Genomic DNA, 19,085 nt, shown 5'->3' with positions numbered 1-19,085 from the left:
CTCTGTCACCCACGTGGGTATAACCAATGAGGAGATGGCATGTGGGTACCTGCTTCTGTAAACCAATGAGGAGATGGGAGGGGCAGGACTTGCAGCGCACTCTGCATCAGCAATAGGAATTACTTATATTTTAGCCCTTGGCAACGCAGACGTTCGCGAGCAGTGTGGGTGCAATAATTGAATAGCATAGATTCCTACATTTATTTTGCAACGCTCACGCACGCGACGCGATCGGTGTAGTCAGGGTATTAGAGTTGACCGGGGCGAACAGACTTGTTGGGAAGGTGGCTTTCTGTGACTGTGCCGCATTAAGCCGTTGAGCTCTTCAGTAAGGTCATTATACTGCCAATGTTTAGCTATGGAGATTGCAAATCCAACTTTGTTCGTCACATGCGCCGAATACAAGTGTAGGCCTTACCGTGAAATGCTTACTTAGAAGCCCTTAACCAACAGTGCAGTTCAAGAAGAGTTTAGTCTATTTGGCAAATCTTTTCTTAAGTAAAAAATAATAACAAAAAGTAACACAAAAACGAGGCTATATACAGGGGGTACCGGTACCGAGTCAGTGTGCGGGGGTACAGGTTAGTTGAGGTAATTTATACATGTAGGTAGGGGTGAAATGACTATGCATAGATAATATAAACAGCAAGTAGCAGCAGTGTACAAACAGGAGGGGTCAATGTAAATAGTCCGGTGGTGATTTTATTAATTGTTCAGCAGTCTTATGGCTTGGGGGTAGATGCTGTTGAGGGGCCTTTTGGTCCTAGCTTTGGCATTCCGGTACCGCTTGCCTTGCGATAGCAGAGAACTATAACTATAACTTGGGTGACTGGGGTCGCTGAAAATGTTTAGGGCCTTCCTCTGACACCGCCTATTATATAAGTCCTGGATGGCAGGAAGCTTGGCCCAGTGATGTACTGGGCTGTACGCACTACCCTCTGTAGTGCCTTGCGGGAAGATGCCGTTAGTTACCATACCAGGCGACGATGCAACCGGTCAGGGTGCTCTCGATGGTGCAGCTGTAGAACCTTTTGAGGATCTGGGGACCCATGCCAAATCTTTTCAGTCTACTGAGGGGGAAAAGGTTTTGTCGTCCCCTCTTCACGGCTGTCTTGGTATGTTTGGACCATGATAGTTCATTGGTGATGTGGACACCAAGGAACTTAACTTTCAACCCGCTCCACTACAGCCCTGTCGATATTGATGGGGGCCTGTTTGGCCCGCCTTTTCCAGTCGTCCACTATCAGCACCTTTGTCTTGCTCACATTGAGGGAGAGATTGTTGCCCTGGCACCACACTGCCAGTTCTCTGACCTCCTCCCTATAGGCCGTCTCGTCGTTGTCAGCTAATTTAATGATGGTGTTGGAGTTTGGCCACACAGTCATTGGTGAACAGGAAGTACAGGAGGGGACTAAGTACACACCCCTGAGGGGCTCCAGTGTTAAGTATTTAGCGTGGCAGACTTGTTGTTGCCTACTCTTACCACCTGGGGCGGCCCGACAAGAAGTCCAGGATCCAATTGCAGAGGGAGGTGTTTTGTCCCAGAGTCCTTAGCTTAGTGATGAGCTTTGTGGGTGCTATGGTGTTGAACGCTGAGCTGTAGTCAATGAACAGCATTCTCACATAGGTGTTCCTCTTGTCCAGGTGGGAAAGGGCAGTGTGGATTGAGATTGTGTCATCTGTAGATCTTTTGGGGCGGTATGCGAATTGGAGTGGGTCTAGGGTGTCCGGGAGGATGCTGTTGATGTGAGCCATTACCAGCCTTTCAAAGCACTTCATGGCTACCAACGTGAGTGCTACGGGGCGGTAATCATTTAGGCAGGTTACCTTTGCTTTCTTGGGGACAGGGACTATGGTGGTCTGCTTGAAACAACATGTAGGTATTACTGACTCGGTCAGGGAGAGGTTTAAATTGTCAGTGAAAACACTTGACTGTTGGTCGGCGCATGCTTTGAGGATATGTCCTGGTAATCCATCTGACCCAGAGTTTTTGTGAATGTTGACCTGTTTTAAAGGTTTTGTTCAAATTGGCTACCGAGATCATTATCACACAGTCATCCGGAACAGCTGGTGTTCTTGTGCATGCTTCAGTGTTGCTTGCCTTGAAGCAAGCCTAAAATGCATTTAGCTCGTCTGGTAGGCTTGCGTCACTGGGCAGCTCGGCGTCTGGGTTTCCCTTTGTAATCCGTAATAGTTTTCAAGCCCTGCCACATCCGATGAGCATCAGAGCCGGTGTAGTGGGATTCAATCCTAATCCTGTATTGACACTTTGCTTGTTTGGTGGTTTGTCTGAGGGCATAGCGGTATTTCTAATAAGAATCCGGATTAGTCTCCCTCTCCTTGAAAGCGGCAGCTCTAGCCTTTAGCTCGATGCGGATGTTGCTTGTAATCCATGGCTTCTGGTTGGGATATGAATGTACGGTCACTGTGGGGACGACGTCGTCGATGCACTTATTGATGAAGCCGATGACTGAGGTGGGATACTCCTCAATGCCATTGGATGAATCCCGGAACATATTCCAGTCTGTGCTAGCAAAGTAGTCCTTTAGTGTAGCATCTGTCATCTGACCACTTCCGTATTGAGCGAGCAGGAATCAGGAGGATAGAATTGTGGTTAGATTTGCCAAATGGAGGGTGGGGGAGAGCTTTCTATACATCTCTGTGTGTGGAGTAAAGGTGGTGTAGGATTTTTTTTTTCTCTGGTTGCACATGTGACATGCTGGTAAAAATGTGTTAAAACTGATTTAAGTTTGCCTGCATTAAAGTCCCCGGCCACTAGGAGCTCCTCTTCTGGGTGAGCATTTTCTTCTTTGCATATGACCTTACAGAGTTGGTTGAGAGTGGTCTTAGTGCCAGCTTCGTTCTGTAGTGGTAAATAGATGGCTACGAATAATATAGATGAGAACTCTCTTGGTAGATAGTGTGGTATACAGCTTATCGTAAGGTACTCTACCTCAGCCGAGCAATATCTCGAGACTTCTTTAATATTAGACATTGCGCACCAGCTGTTATTTACAAATAGACGCACACCCCCACCCCTCAACTTACCAGACATAGCTTCTCTGTTCTACAGGTGCATGGAAAATCCCGCCAGCTCTATATTATCCGTAACGTCTTTCAGCCACGTCTCGGTGAAACTTAAGATGTTACAGTTTTTAATATCCCGGTGGTAGGATGATCTTAATCGTAGATCATCATTTTATATTTTCCAATAAGTGAATGTTAGCAAGAAGAAAGAATAGTAGTGGGAGTTTACTCGCTCGCCTACGGATTCTCAAAGGCAGCCCCATCTGCGTCCCCTTTTCCTGCGTCTTTTCTTCAAGCAAATTACAGGTCCTGTTCTGGGCCTTTTCCAGTGAAAGCAGTACATCCTTCTCGTCGGACTTGCTAAAGGTAAAAGTTTATTCCAGTCTGCGGTGAGTAATCGCTGTACTGATGTCCAGAAGTTATTTTCGGTCATGAGTGACAGTAGCAGCAACATTATGTTCAAAATAAGTTGCGCAAAAAAAAAAAAAATAGCACAAGTGGTTGGGAGAATGTTAAACGTCAGCCATGTTCTTCGGCGCCATCTTTTGCGGTGTGCTCGATTTTTATACACCTGTCCACAACAAATAGCCAAATCCACTAATTTGAAGGGGTGTCCATGTACTTCTGTGTGTGTGTATATAGTGTATCTACGAAACTAGGACATGTCACTTGACATTGATGTTATCCAGAGGCTTTAGGGTCAGGATGCAGTCAAACCACATTCACATTGAAAGCCGTGGCTCCAAAAATTACTAAAGCTGACATTGTATAACATAAAATAGTATAGCATCAACTGTGATTTGGCCAAATATGGAGAATATTTGTGTTCAATGGGCCCTTTGTTAAGAATGGTGCAATAATTTGTGAGTGGGTGCCACTTTAATGTCCTGAGCACCAACAATGTACCAGGCACCATTGATTTAGTAAGGGGTTTTAGCTACAGTATTAGGTTTGGTAAATGTACTGCTGCAATGAGTAGTCCTACTCTGAATGTGCACATTGTCATACCAGACAGTGACACATTTTTCTTCCTCTATATTTTGGAGATGGTAATCAGCAATGTTTATCAATAAAGATTTCAGGGGTCACTCTTTCCCCTGCCACTACCATTTCAGATGTACTGATTTTTAATTCTGCACCAGAGCCTGAGCTTTTTGGATAACCAGCGATGGCAATACTTAATTTCTCCCAATTTCCACCGTTGTTTCACAGTCAATATTGCAATGAATCGTTATGACATGGGAACATTTATTTGGACTCACTTCCTTACCCTCCCAGGAGTTATCCAAAGAATATGATCTGTTTAATAATTAGTAATAAGGTATGTACTTGCTTTCCATGAAGATTAAGACCGTGGATATTATGCAACACAAATGGCTTCAGCAAAAACAAGGAAAAGTGGGTTACTCTTTATGCTCCAGATGTTGAATGTGAATAACTGCCATTGTTCTGGTCCACAGTGGCGATATCACTATGGTGATGGTAACACGGTCCGATGTCAGTCCATTGTGATTTGTCATGTCTTTATGGCCGATGGGCCTTTTTTATACTGAACAAAAATATAAGCGCAACATATAAGGTGTTGGTTTCATGAGCTGAAATAAAAGATCCCCGAAATTGTCCATACGCTCAAAGCGTATTTCTCTCAAATGTTGTGCCAAAATTAGTTTACTTCTCTGTTGGTGAGCATTTATCCTTTGCCAAGATAATCCATCCACCTGATAGGTGTGTCATATCAAGAAGCGGATTAAACAGCATGATCATTACACAAGTGCGCCTTGTACTGGGGACAAAAGGCCAGTCAATGTGCCATTTTGTCAAACAATGCCACAGATGTCTCATGTTTTGAGGGAGCGTGCAATTGGCATGTTGATTGCAGGAATGTCCACCAAAGCTGTTGCCAGAGACTTGAATGTTAATTTCTCTAGCATAAGCTGCCTCCAACGTTTTAAAACTGTCCGCACAACTGCTGACCACGTGTAACCACGCCAGCCCAGGACCTCCACACCCGGCTTCTTCACCTGCGGGATTATCTGAGACCAGCCACCAGGACAGCTGATGATACTGTGGGTTTGCACAACCAAAGAATGTCAGAAACCGTATCAGGGAAGCTCATCTGCGTGCTCGTTGTCCTCACCAGGATTTTACCTGACTGCAGTTCAGCACCGTAACCAACTTCTGTAGGAAAAAGCTAACCATCGATGGCCACTGGCACGCAGGAGAAGTGTAGGCTCCATGGATGAATCCCGGTTTCAACTGTTCCGGGCAGACATGGCGTCGTGTGGGCCAATGTTTTGCTGATGTCAACGTTGTGAACAGAGTGCCCCATGGTGAGGTTATGGTATGGGCAGTCATAAGCTACGGACAAGAAACCCATTGCATTTTATTGATGGCAATTTGAATGCACAGAGATACCGTGACGGGATCCTGAGGCACATTTGCCACCATCACCACTTTTTCAGCATGATAATGCACAGCCCCAATGTCACAAGGATCTGTACACAATTCTTGGAAGCTGAAAATGTCCCAGTTCTACCATGGCCTGCATACTCACTAGACATGTCACTCATTGAGCATGTTTGGGATGCTCTGGATCAATGTGGACGACAGTTCCCGCCAATATCCAGCATCTTCGCACAGCCATTGAAGAGGAGTGGGACAACATTCCACAGGCCACAATCAACAGCCTGATCAACTCTGCAAAGTAGATGTCGTGCTGCATGAGGCAAATGGTAGTCACCAGATACTGACAGGTTTTCTGATCCACGCCCCTACCTTTTTCATTTTTTTTTATATATCTGTGACCACAGATGCATATCTATATTCACAATCATGTGAAATCCATAGAATAGTGCCTAATTTATTTCAATTAACTGATGTCCTTATATGAAATGTAAATCTTTCAAAATGTTTGGATGTTGTTTATTTTTGTTCAGTGTATGTCCAGATTCATCTTGACAGTAACTTTAGCTTGAAGTAGGCTATAGTCCTAGATGAATAGATGCCAACAGAGCCTTGTATGCAAATTATAGGGCTCTGGGTGACAATGTATTGACTAATCTTGTGGAACCAACCATATGTTGCTTAAATCAATCAACACTTTTTAGCTCGCACTTACAGGACATGAATGACGTATGGAGGGGAGTGTGAAACTGTGATCAACTCTTTCAATCAGTTAAACATGTACAATTCCTATGCATTGCTCTTGCATATTCAAAGTTGTTCTCCGTTTACCCTAACAGTGCTTCTTCGGGGGGAGGTGTTGGTAGGGGTGCACCTCAGCACTATCCCAAGACTGTCGGCAACAGGTAGGCCTACCACACAGGCATGATTCCCAGAAATCATCCTAAGGGATCCACAAATAATACATACTGGGAACCAGGAGCTGGGAACCCTGTTTCAGCTAAAAGGCATTTTTTGTATGCGATCTCTATCTGAGTGGAATTGATGCTCTCTAGAATGATAAACGTCATCCTCTGTGTATTTGCTCTCCAGCATTGCAGATGTGATTTGCTGTTACCTGTATGTAGTACTGGTGGTGTATGATCACTTAGTGCCGTAGCTCAACAAAGTCTCCTTTCTGTTACTCCAGCGAGTTCCTGGGGAAAACCCCCGGGCACAGCGCTCCGAAATGGGTTCCTTCACGAAGCACTAGACGAGATGCCAACTCCAGCAACGAAAAAGAGCGACACGATGCAATCTTTAGGAAAGTGAGAGGGTAAGTGTCAAGAAACACAATTTGTCAACAAATTGGTTTAAGCTTTATTTCCTCAAAAGTTCTCAATGTGTTTGGTTTTATGCTGTGCCCTTGCCGCCTGCATGAGCACATGCTTCTCTGTCAGATGTTTACAAGAGCAAACCACCAACTTTATATGGCTAACAAGCAAATCTTGTTGATTTCCCAACCCCTCTTGATTATGCATGTGCCCATGAGTTGACATGTCCCTGTTCTCTCTCCCCGCTCCTCCTTTTCCTCTTTAGCATACTCAACAAGCTCACGCCTGAGAAGTTTGACAAGCTATGCCTTGAGCTCCTGAATGTGGGCGTAGATACAAAACTCGTCCTTAAAGCAATCATCTTGCTGGTAAGTAAGCCTCTTATTTATTTTCCTGTTAACCGTGTCTGCTCTTTGCAAATGTAATCTATAATTTCCTGGCATCCTCCATGTATAACTGATGCTTTAATGGATTAAAATAAAATATATTTTTTCCCCTCTCCTCCCTCCCATCTAGATTGTAGACAAAGCCCTAGAAGAGCCGAAGTATAGCTCACTCTATGCGCAGCTATGTCTGCGTTTGGCAGAGGACGCACCAAACTTTGATGGCCCTTCGCCCGAGATCCAAACATCCCAAAAGCAGAGCACTGTAAGCATCAAGTTTTTATTTTCTGCACGGTTATGTCTAGTTGTATGGGAATCTGTATGTGCTGTACAATAGTGTAGAACCAACTCTGGTCTTCTCTTTATGTCCCAAGTGCCTGTATAGAATGTCACTGGTTCTGATGTTCAATCTCAAATGTTGTCCTGATTTTGCAGACCTTCAGAAGACTTCTAATTTCCAAGCTTCAAGATGAATTTGAAAACCGCAGCAGAAATGTTGAAAGTGAGTACCACAACTCCCCAACACGGCTCTTTTGGGACAAGGCCCACCACAAGTCCGCTACTTGACTCCCTATTGTACTTGTACTAACTTGATGTTCTCCTTCTACCAGTCTATGACAAACATGACAACCCTCTTACTTCTGAGGAGGAGGAGCAGCGTGCCATTGCCAAGATCAAGATGCTTGGCAACATTAAATTCATCTCGGAACTTGGCAAACTCGACCTCATCCATGAATCTATCCTTCATAAGTGCATCAAAACAGTATGTTCAACCATTTCAGTGTAGTTCTTTTGGATTTAGTTTTGTATACCTTTTTATTTATTATTTGCAACTTAAGAAACAACTTCGCAAAGCAGAACTCAACTAGACATTCTTCGTAGTTTTTACTTTTCTACTGGCACTGGTCCCTAATATGCCACTTGTATAATACCATCATCCCCCCCTTCCTAGCTTTTGGAAAAGAAGAAGAGAGTCCAACTCAAGGATATGGGGGAGGATTTGGAGTGCCTCTGTCAGATAATGAGAACAGTGGGGCCTAGACTCGACCATGAAAAAGCTAAGGTACATTCTCTTGTTCCTAGCGGTCTGTCTGCTGTCATCCCTACGGCCTGTATGTCTGTCTCTTTCTCTGTCATGACACCACTGTTCATCTCTCCCTCAGTTTGAAATGTATCAGTACTTTGGCCAAATACGGCCGCTGTGTGAGAAATGTGTCCATCTCCTAACACCACTGTTATCTCTGCCCTACAGTCTTTAATGGACCAGTACTTTGGCCGTATGTTATCCTTAATGAACAACAAGGAATTGCCCGCCAGGATCCGCTTCCTGCTGCAGGACACGGTAGAGCTGCGAGACAACAACTGGGTCCCCCGCAAAGCTTTCATCGACAACGGACCAAAGACCATCAACCAGATCCGTCAAGAGGCAGTGAAAGTGAGTCAGTGGAGAGAACTGGAATTAATGGCCTGTTCATCTCATCCTCTCTCTTTGCCGCATCCTCAAAAGGAGGAGAGACCTTGGACCTTCTCATCCAGTACAGTTGAGAAGGAGGCGAGGAAAGAGGAGATGAGGAATTGAGGAAAGACCAATTGAGAACAAGCCTGTGTATATCACCATCGAAGTCAAAGTAGCATCTTTGAATCTGTGATGCCCTACCTGTGGCTTCTTAGGCCAAGCTTATTGGTACAGCAACCCTATGCTCTTTCTTTTATAACTGGAGCTTCCTGACAACCCCTCCGGGTCTCTTTTTTTTCTTCTCCAAAGCAACTCTCACTTATTACACAACAGAGAGAATGCCTTCACACATCTACTAATGGAAGCATATGATTATTCAGTAGTTGCCCAGTGTATCTAAGAGTGATGAGTGACAGAGAATGCACATGGCTATATAACTACAACATCAAGAAGCAACAAATAGGATGTATTTTTAGTGTTTTTATGAGCACTATTCACTGGAGTGTGTTTTTGTCTCCCCAGGATTTGGGTGTTTTCATCCCAGCGACCATGGCTCAGGGAATGAGGATGGACTTCTTCCTGGAAGGCCCTTTTATGCCAAACAGGATGAAAATGGAGACTCTCGGGGGATTGGCTGACATGTTTGGACAAATGCCAGGTAGGCACGGGCGTAGGTTTGTCCATCTGCCTGTCTAGGTCTCATCCATTAATCACTTATTGTCTGCCAGCGTGTTTGAGGGGATCATTTATCACAAAATGAGTAGTTATTTGGGATGTAACATGATTTTGTAGGCCAGTGATTCTACCCAGTCTGACTTATAAAGTCTACTTCAAACATGCTCTGTGACTGAGAAAATGTGACAGCCAGATGTAAATTCTCACTCCTCTCTAACCTGTCTCCTCAGGTGGTGGGATAGGGACGGGCCCGGGGGTCATTCAGGACAGGTTCTCTCCCACTCTGGGACGTCATCGCTCCAACCCGCTCTTCAACGTCAACGGACATAACGGCCACAACACCGCCCCCCAACCACAGTCTCCGTTTGAAATTGGAGCCAACAAGTCTTTTATCAAGTCCAACCAGGTAAATAACTGGATTTGATTTGATTCAATGCTATTTAAAAAAAATTATAACGTGAGCATTTTGGCCATATTAATGGTTTAGTAAACTTGCAGCATGTGTGTGCAACAGAGATGAGCTGTCCTTTCTTCCTGCTTGTGGAAAGGAAATGTGTCTTTTCCCGTTAGCGCCACCAATTTATGTTTCTTGTCTGGTCTGTTTTAAAGGTTCAGAATCAGCATTTCCAGAACCAGAACCACCAGAGCCAGCAACAGCAGGTCCAGTCCAACAAGGACATGCCTCCACGTTTCAGCAAGAAGGGACAACTCAACCTAGAAGAGGTACATTAACCCACTCCCCACCAGTCTGAGCGCTTAGTGCTTTTTGAGATTTGTTTGACTATACAAAAAATAATAATCACAATTTTGGATTTCGATAATAAACAAATAAAAAAACATTAACCGCGCTAATTAATACAAATCCCATGATGGTAGTGACTGCCTATGGCTGTTTATTAGTTATTCACATAAATGTAATAAAATATTTCGGTCATTGTGTATAATCTCTGTAGAGCTGCTACCTATGTTGTCTGACAAAATCACAATTTTAGTATGTCTTCAAATTTAAAAAGGAATACTTTAATGAATGCTGAATACCAATACCTACCTCACGAAGCAACTGCTTTCTATTTATCCCCTTTTGATTGCGCATTCTTCTCTCTTACATAGCAGGCGTAAAAGAAACACAGAACGGACAAGTACTACATTGCACAGTTCGGGCATGATCTGATTTATCTATAATGAAACTGCAGTGCACCTTGCAATGAGCTCACAAAACAAACAAAAAACGGAACTAAATGGAATTCAAATAATTGAACCGACCTCTGTCAATTAGTTGTTTTAAACACTGAAAAATAACCTGAAAGTCTGCAGTGTATCACCCATTGGGCTATAAAAGAGAAGTGAAAGGATCTTCTTGTATGATCGTTAAATAGTGTTGTATGTTTCTCATATTGAAATTGAGGGCTGAGCACAGTTCAGAGCGTGATGTCAGATATGTCACATCAGAATGAGTGCTTCATCCAATGTCTGACAACTGTGAGCGGCCAGCCACATCCTCTAACCAGCCATTAGCATACTCTGCTGCTTCTTTCCGTTTGTTCTTTCTGTGCATCTCCCATCAGTTTTAAGAAGTTATCTAGCCGTGATGGCGAGCATGGGTTTGCAGACCGTGATGTGGTTTCTTACATTTGTTGAATTATTGGAGCGGCACTCAGCACGAGCGAAGTGGATACGTATTTTTTCATTTCGCCGGTAAGAACAGTCAAGCCAGTCTGGCTAGGCTTGGGTGCCACTGCCATACAGGAAAAACGGAGCACAGTGACAGTCATGCTTGCACCTTTACATTACTGAAAAGCTCAAGTTTCTAGCCCAAACCACCAACTAACTACCTTTCCCACCAAACATTCTGATTGGTTTCATCCTTCCAACTAAAAGTCTCGATTTGACATATTGGTTTACATTAGTATTTTGGGCCCCCAAAAAATTTCATTCAAATTTGAGCAAAGTCATGTCGGAAAAGCGACATTGAGAAGAACACGAGTGAATGCACAGCAGGAGTGAAGCCACTGTCTACAAAAGACGGTGAAGACCCAAGTAATACAAAGTCCTCAAGACAACTTATCATCAGACCATATCCTGTGATTTCTGTATCAGCAAAAAATCTAGTATAGCCCATTTTTTTACACCCCTGCTGGCTTACCCCTACCATCTAGATCTGAGTGGGCCAGTTAATTTTACATATCCTGGTGCACTTATTGGCTTGCTATCTGCTAGCAACATGACATTACAGCTCTTTGGTCACTTTTCCAAAAGACAGTTTTATATGGAAAATAATCAGTCTACGTTGTCAGATTTGTGGAAATTATATTGTGCAACCTTCACTTTAACCATAAAACGTCCAGGTTTTAAACAATTAAGTTTGTCATTTTATGAAGCATCAAATCAAATCAAATTTATTTGTCACATACACATGGTTAGCAGATGTTAATGCGAGTTTAGCGAAATGCTTGTGCTTCTAGTTCCGACAATGCAGTAATAACCAACAAGTAATCTAGCTAACAATTCCAAAACTACTACCTTATAGACACAAGTGTAAGGGGGTAAAGAATATGTACATAAAGATATGAATGAGTGATGGTAGAGCGGCATAGGCAAGATACAGTAGATGGTATTGAGTACAGTATATTCATATGAGATGAGTATGTAAACAAAGTGGCTAGTGATACATGTATTACATAAAGATGCAGTAGATGATATAGAGTACAGTATATACATATACATATGAGATGAATAATGTAGGGTATGTAAACATATTAGGTAGCATTGTTTAAAGTGGCTAGTGATATATTTGACATTTCCCATCAATTCCCATAATTTTTTTTATTTATATATATTTTTTTACCCCTTTTTCTCCCCAATTTCGTGGTATCCAATTGTTGTAGTAGCTACTATCTTGTCTCATCGCTACAACTCCCGTACGGGCTCGGGAGAGACGAAGGTTGAAAGTAATGCGTCCTCCGGGAATACACAACCCAACCAGCCGCTCTGCTTCTTAACACAGCGCGCATCCAGCCCGGAAGCCACCCGCACCAATGTGTCGGAGGCTACACTGTGCACCTGGCAACCTTGGTTAGTGCGCACTGCGCCCGGCCCGCCACAGGAGTCGCTGGTGCGCGATGAGACAAGGACATCCCCACCGACCAAGCCCTCCCTAACCCGGACGACGCTAGGCCAATTGTGCGTCGCCCCACGGACGTCCCGGTCGCGGCCGGTTACGACAGAGCCTGGGCGCGAACCCAGGGACTCTGATGGCACAGCTGGCGCTGCAGTACAGCGCCCTTAACCACTGCGCCACCCGGGAGGCCCCAATTCCCATTATTAAAGTGGCTGGAGTCGAGTCAGTGTGTTGGCAGCAGCCACTCAATGTTAGTGGTGGCTGTTTAACAGTCTGATGGCCTTGAGATTGAAGCTGTTTTTCAGTCTCTCGGTCCCAGCTTTGATGCACCTCTACTGACCTCGCCTTCTGGATGATAGCGGGGTGAACAGGCAGTGGCTCGGGTGGTTGTTGTCCTTGATGATCTTTATGGCCTTCCTGTGACATCGGGTGGTGTAGGTGTCCTGGAGGGCAGGTAGTTTGCCCCCAGTGATGCGTTGTGCAGACCTCACTACCCTCTGGAGAGCCTTACGGTTGTGGGCGGAGCAGTTGCCGTACCAGGCGCTGATACAGCCCGACAGGATGCTCTCAATTGTGCATCTGTAGAGGTTTGTGAGTGCTTTTGGTAACAAGCCAAATTTCTTCAGCCTCCTGAGGTTGAAGAGGCGCTGCTGCGCCTTCTTCACAATGCTGTCTGTGTGAGTGGACCAATTCAGTTTGTCTGATGTGTACGCCGAGGAACTTAAAACTTACTACCCTCTCCACTACTGTTCCATCGATGTGGATAGGGGGGTGTTCCCTCTGCTGTTTCCTGAAGTCCACAATCATCTCCTTAGTTTTGTTGACGTTGAGTGTGAGGTTATTTTCCTGACACCACACTCCGAGGGCCCTCACCTCCTCCCTGTAGGCCGTCTCGTCGTTGTTGGTAATCAAGCCTACCACTGTTGTGTCGTCCGCAAACTTGATGATTGAGTTGGAGGCGTGCGTGGCCACGCAGTCGTGGGTGAACAGGGAGTACAGGAGAGGGCTCAGAACGCACCCAGAACGCACCCTTCACCTCGGCTGCAGTGAAGGAGAGTCCGCATGTTTTGGTTGCGGGCCGTGTCAGTGGCACTGTATTGTCCTCAAAGCGGGCAAAAAAGTTATTTAGTCTGCCTGGGAGCAAGGCATCCTGGTCCGTGACTGGAATGGTTTTATTTTTGTAATCCGTGATTGACTGTAGACCCTGCCACATACCTCTTGTGTCTGAGCCGTTGAATTGCGATTCTACTTTGTCTCTATACTGACGCTTAGCTTGTTTGATTGCCTTGTGGAGGGAATAGCTACACTGTTTGTATTCGGTCATGTTTCCGGTCACCTTGCCCTGATTAAAAGCAGTGGTTCGCGCTTTCAGTTTCACGCGAATGCTGCCATCAATCCACGGTTTCGTGGTTTGGGAATGTTTTAATCGTTGCTATGGGAACGACATCTTCAACGCACATTCTAATGAACTCGCTCACCGAATCAGCGTATTCGTCAATGTTGTTGTCTGACGCAATACGAAACATATCCCAGTCCACGTGATGGAAGCAGTCTTGGAGTGTGGAATCAGATTGGTCGGACCAGCGTTGAACAGACCTCAGCGCGGGAGCTTCTTGTTTTAGTTTCTGTCTGTAGGCAGGGATCAACAAAATGGAGTCGTGGTCAGCTTTTCCGAAAGGAGAGCGGGGCAGGGCCTTATATGCGTCGCGGAAGTTAGAATAGCAATGATCCAAGGTTTTTCCAGCCCTGGTTGCGCAATCGATATGCTGATACAATTTAGGGAGTCTTGTTTTCAGATTAGCCTTGTTAAAATCCCCAGCTACAATGAATGCAGCCTCAGGATATATGGATTCCAGTTTGCAAAGAGTCAAATAAAGTTTGTTCAGAGCCATCAATGTGTCTGCTTGGGGGGGAATATATACAGCTGTGATTATAATCGAAGAGAATTCCCTTGGTAGATAATGCGGTCGACATTTGATTGTGAGGAATTCTAAGTCAGGTGAACAGAACGACTTGAGTTCCTGTAGGTTGTTGTAACCACACCACGTCTCGTTAACCATGAAGCATACGCCCCCGCCCCTCTTCTTACCAGAAAGATGTTTGTTTCTGTCGGCGCGATGCGTGGAGAAACCAGCTGGCTGCACCGACTCCGATAGCGTCTCTCCAGTGAGCCATGTTTCCATGAAGCAAAGAACGTTACAGTCTCTGATGTCCCTCTGGAATGCTACCCTTGCTCGGATTTCATCAACCTTGTTGTCAAGAGACTGGACATTGGCGAGAAGTATGCTAGGGAGTGGTGCACGATGTGCCCGTCTCCGGAGTCTGACCAGAAGACCGCTTCGTTTCCCCCTTTTACGAAGTCGTTTTTTTGGGTCCCCGGCTGGGATCCATTCCGTTGTCCTGGGTGAAAGGCAGAACACAGGATCCGCTTTGCGAAAGTCATATTCTTGGTCGTACTGATGGTGAGTTGACGCTGCTCTTATATTCAGTAGTTCTTCTCGACTGTATGTAATGAAACCTAAGATGACCTGGGGTACCAATGTAAGAAATGACACGTAAAAAAACAAAAAACTGCATAGTTTCCTAGGAACGCGAAGCGAGGCGGCCATCTCTGTCGGTGCCGGAAGACATGTCTTACCTTCAAAGTAGCCTAGCCAAAATATAACCATAGAAATGTTGAGGGAATTATTTTATTAACACGTAATATGTTAAGTTTTTGTTTTAAGTATCCCTATATTTCTGTTATTACGGGGCTATCACTCAGTCAAGAGTGCGCCTGCGCAGGGAGTCTTGTTGTTGATGGACCTACCCTTGAGTGGAATGGCCACCTTGTAGTGTGTTCATATAGTATATTAAACTTTGTTCAACTGTAACCTTGTCGTTGTGTCATTTGAGTTAACATTGTAGTTATTAACCATCCTCTGCTACCAATGTGCCACCTCGCTTCGACGAGAAGAGGCCGTACGAAAGTTGGAAAAATGAACTTGGAATCTGGACTAATCTGGACGAGAAAAAACAAGCACTTGCGGTGGTATTATCGCTCGAAGGAAGAGCGAGAGATACAGCACTGGAAATATCCGTTGAGGATTTGAACAAGGATGACGGTATGGGAACTTTGATCAGAGCACTGGATTCTATATTTCTTAAAGAAGAGAAAGACTGTGCCTACGAGGCATATTCAAACTTTGACAGTGTTACGAGAGATATTTCGGTTGCAATGACGGACTACATCATTGATTTCGAACAGAGGTAAAATAGGGTGCGCAAGTACGACATGGTTCTCCCGGATGCAGTGTTATCTTTCAAGTTGCTAGATACTGCCTGTCTGGATGGTAGGGAGAAACAATTGGCTTTGACTGCTTGTACTGTGCTGACTTTTGCATCAATGAAGTTGGCACTAAAAATAATTTTGGGTGAAAAAATGTCTGTCGCGCCAATAGCAGATGGAATGCAAGTGAGTGACGCAGCATATTACACTGAGCAGCAGAGAAAAGGCGCCAACAAGTCACGTTCTCAAGACAACCAGAAGAGGGTGCCATTTCCCGGCACAAATCCACTGGACAAATATGGAAGATCAAAATGTGCTATTTGTCAAAGCACTTACCATTGGGTTAAGGGCTGTCCTCATAAAAATGAACAAGTTAAACTAACAGAGGAAAATGTAAACACAGAGCAGTGTAACATTACACTGTTTTCAAATGAATCTGCTTCTGACACTGAGATTTTTATAGTTGAATCCTTAGGATCTGCTGTGATTGATACTGCATGTATACGGACAGTGTGTGGTGCAAAATGGCTTGATAGCTATGTCAGTGAACTAAATATGAAAGAAGTACAAAATATGATTGACACACCAAGCAACAGAGCTTTCAAATTTGGAGATGGGAGAATTGTCTATTCTACCAAGAGAGTTAAGACACCAGCAAAAATTGGTCAGACAAAGTGTCACATTGAAACAGAGGTGGTGCCTACAGATCCTTGAGGGAAGCAAAGCTACCCTCAAGGCAGAGGCTGTACTAGATATAAAAATGACAAGGTAGTGATGTTTAAACAACCAGTGACTCTTGAACTTACTACCTCAGGCCACTATTGTGTAAACATTTTAGACACAGACATCACACAGAGTCCATGCAAAAATGAGATTCTGACTGACAGAGCACACAGAGATTCTGAAAGTCACAGAGAACATGAACAAAATAAAAACACAAAGTATTGTTCAAGCTTCACAAACAGTTTGGACATGCTACAGTTGACAGACTTCAGAAGTTACTCAGCAGTTCAGGGAATAATGATGATGAGAAGTACGAAACTGGAAACAAAGTGTACTACAAACGAGTTGACTGTCAAGAGTGGAAAGGACTGGGAGTAGTCATTGGTCAAGATGGTGTGATATTTTTTGAGGTACGGAGGCATCATTGTCAGGGTGCATCACTCAAGATTGCGGAAAGTAAATGATCAACAAGATAGAGGGGCTGTTGCTGAGAATCAGTCTCCTAATGAAAATGACAGACACAGTAACAGACACAAACCTACCAGATGTCGCATCCAATGATATGGACACTGAAACTGACACAGGAAATGGAGCAGAGACCTACAACCATGCCCCTGTAATACTGTTGAGTGTTCAAATGAGGAAAACATTCAACAACAACCACATGTATTAAGAGAACATGGTTGTTCCAATCTGAAAACTGGACAAACTGTTAAATACATGGACAGAGAAAGTGGTGTTCCACATACAGAAACCGTCATTGGACGAGCAGGAAAAGCCAAAGGAAAACACCAGAACTGGTACAACTTGTAGTACTCTGAACTAGCTGTCTAGACCTGTCACTTGTAGATCATATCAGAATTGAACCAATGGAAAATCGAGAAAAACAATGACATTCAAAATGATGATGTACTTGAAACAAAGGACGTGTCATTTGACTCAGCTAAGCTAGATGAGCGCAGTAATTGGAGGAAAAATGAAGTGTTTGAGGAAGTCAAAGACTTGGCCAAAAATGTGTCTCAACAAGGTGGGTGTGCACCCTAAAATAATCCTTAACTGGAATAGTGCCTAAAGCACGTCTAGTGGCTAGAGGTTTTGAGGAGCTGGCTGCTAAAGAACTCCCAAAAGACTCACCGACATGCGCCTCAGTCACTCAGATTTCTGATGTCAGTGATCTGCCAGAAAAAATGGAAACTTAATTCCATAGACATCAAATCTGCATTTTTGTAGGGAACAGAGCTGTCAAGGGACATTCACATCCGACCTCCACCTGAAGCTAAAAGCGAAGGAACACTGTGGAAACTAAAAAAGTGTGTGTATGGACTGGCAGATGCATCACTCTACTGGTACAACAAAGTCAAGGCAGCAATGCTGAATACAGGTGGAAAAATGTCACAAGTGGATCCTGCAGTCTTCTATTGGCTTGATCAAGACTGCAATGTGACTGGAGTACTTGCCTGTCATGTTGATGACTTCATCTGGGGTTGCTCACAGACCTTTGCTTCAACTGTGATTCCACACATCAAAGCTGTTTTCTAGATCGGCCGTGAGAGGCATGATCATTTTTGTTATGTTGGAATAGAGTTTATTACGGTTGATGGAAAAATACTGATGCAACAGGAGAGCTATATCAAGACTCTTCAACCCATTCACCTGGATTCTTCAAAAGCCGTACAAAGGAATTCCCCTCTGTGAAATTGAAGCTGATCAATTGAGGTCAAAGATAGGACACATTTTATGGGTTGCTAGACCGAGTAGACCTGATGTAATGTTTGATGGTTGCAACTTGGCATCTAACACAAAACACGCCACTGTACAAACCATTCATGAGGCGAACAAAGTTGTTCGTAAACTGAAATCACAACAAGTGACTGAAGTTTCAGCATGTTGGAAAAGATGACTCTTTGAAACTAGTTGTCTTCAGTGATGCTTCGCTAGTGAACCTTACAGATGGAGGCACACGGTGGACATCTAATCGTGTTAATAGGTGAAGGAGGAAGATTCTCACCTATCTGTTGGCAGTCAAAAAGGATCAGAAGGGTTGTCCGAAGCACACTTGCTGGAGAAACCCTTGCTCTTGCGGATGGAATTGACAATGCTATCTTTCATGCAATTCTGTTCTCAGAGCTAACCACTGGTGAGACAAAACGGCGCTTTCTACCTGTAGTTTGTGTCACGGACAACTACTCATTAGTTGATGCTGTGAAGTCAACCAAGTCTGTCACAGAGAAAATACTTTGTCTTGAGCTTAACAGCATCAAGGAATTTATTCAAGCCCAGAGAATCCAGCGGATTCTGTGGTCGACCACAAAGGAACAGCTTGCTGACTGTCTGACTAAAAAAGGAGCATCTGGTCTTGTGCTCCTACAGGCTCTCAGTAATGGAAAGTGGCAGCTTGAGTAATACAAATTAAAAACTGTCACACAACCCATTTGTAATGGGGATCTTGAATAATACTTGGACATTTAATTATGTTTTATTTGTCTTTAAAGAAAAGGGGGAGATTGTTAAGTTCATGTTTTAAGTATCCCTATATTTTTGTTATTACGGGGCTATCACTCAGTCAAGAGTACGCCTGAGTCTTGTTGTTGATGGACCTAGCCATAAGTGGAATTGTAGTGTGTTCATATAGTATAGTAAACTTTGTTAAACTGGAACCTTGTCGTTGTGTCATTTCGAGTTAACTAATATGCCATTGAAACCAGAATTTCTCACGTTC

General features: G+C 44.1%; 1 protein-coding gene across 1 annotated transcript in view; it reads left to right on the top strand.

Annotated features, from left to right (window-relative positions):
• LOC139408324 (eukaryotic translation initiation factor 4 gamma 2-like) overlaps window positions 1-19,085 on the top strand; it is a 28,071-nt gene that overhangs the window by 2,083 nt on the left and 6,903 nt on the right. The window contains exons 3-13 of the mRNA XM_071152076.1: window positions 6,270-6,335; window positions 6,620-6,745; window positions 7,009-7,111; window positions 7,260-7,391; window positions 7,562-7,628; window positions 7,738-7,889; window positions 8,079-8,189; window positions 8,379-8,561; window positions 9,105-9,240; window positions 9,488-9,663; window positions 9,867-9,980. Of these exons, the coding sequence (XP_071008177.1) occupies window positions 7,806-7,889; window positions 8,079-8,189; window positions 8,379-8,561; window positions 9,105-9,240; window positions 9,488-9,663; window positions 9,867-9,980 (804 nt within the window). The 5' untranslated portion in view covers window positions 6,270-6,335; window positions 6,620-6,745; window positions 7,009-7,111; ... (1 more) ...; window positions 7,562-7,628; window positions 7,738-7,805. The remainder of the gene's footprint in view (window positions 1-6,269; window positions 6,336-6,619; window positions 6,746-7,008; window positions 7,112-7,259; window positions 7,392-7,561; window positions 7,629-7,737; window positions 7,890-8,078; window positions 8,190-8,378; window positions 8,562-9,104; window positions 9,241-9,487; window positions 9,664-9,866; window positions 9,981-19,085) is intronic.

The sequence above is a fragment of the Oncorhynchus clarkii genome, chromosome 1 (assembly GCF_045791955.1).
Source record: "Oncorhynchus clarkii lewisi isolate Uvic-CL-2024 chromosome 1, UVic_Ocla_1.0, whole genome shotgun sequence".
NCBI classification, from domain to species: Eukaryota; Metazoa; Chordata; class Actinopteri; order Salmoniformes; family Salmonidae; genus Oncorhynchus; species Oncorhynchus clarkii.
The sequence above is the reverse complement of the archived record's forward strand: the minus strand, read 5'-3'. Positions and strand labels throughout refer to the sequence as shown.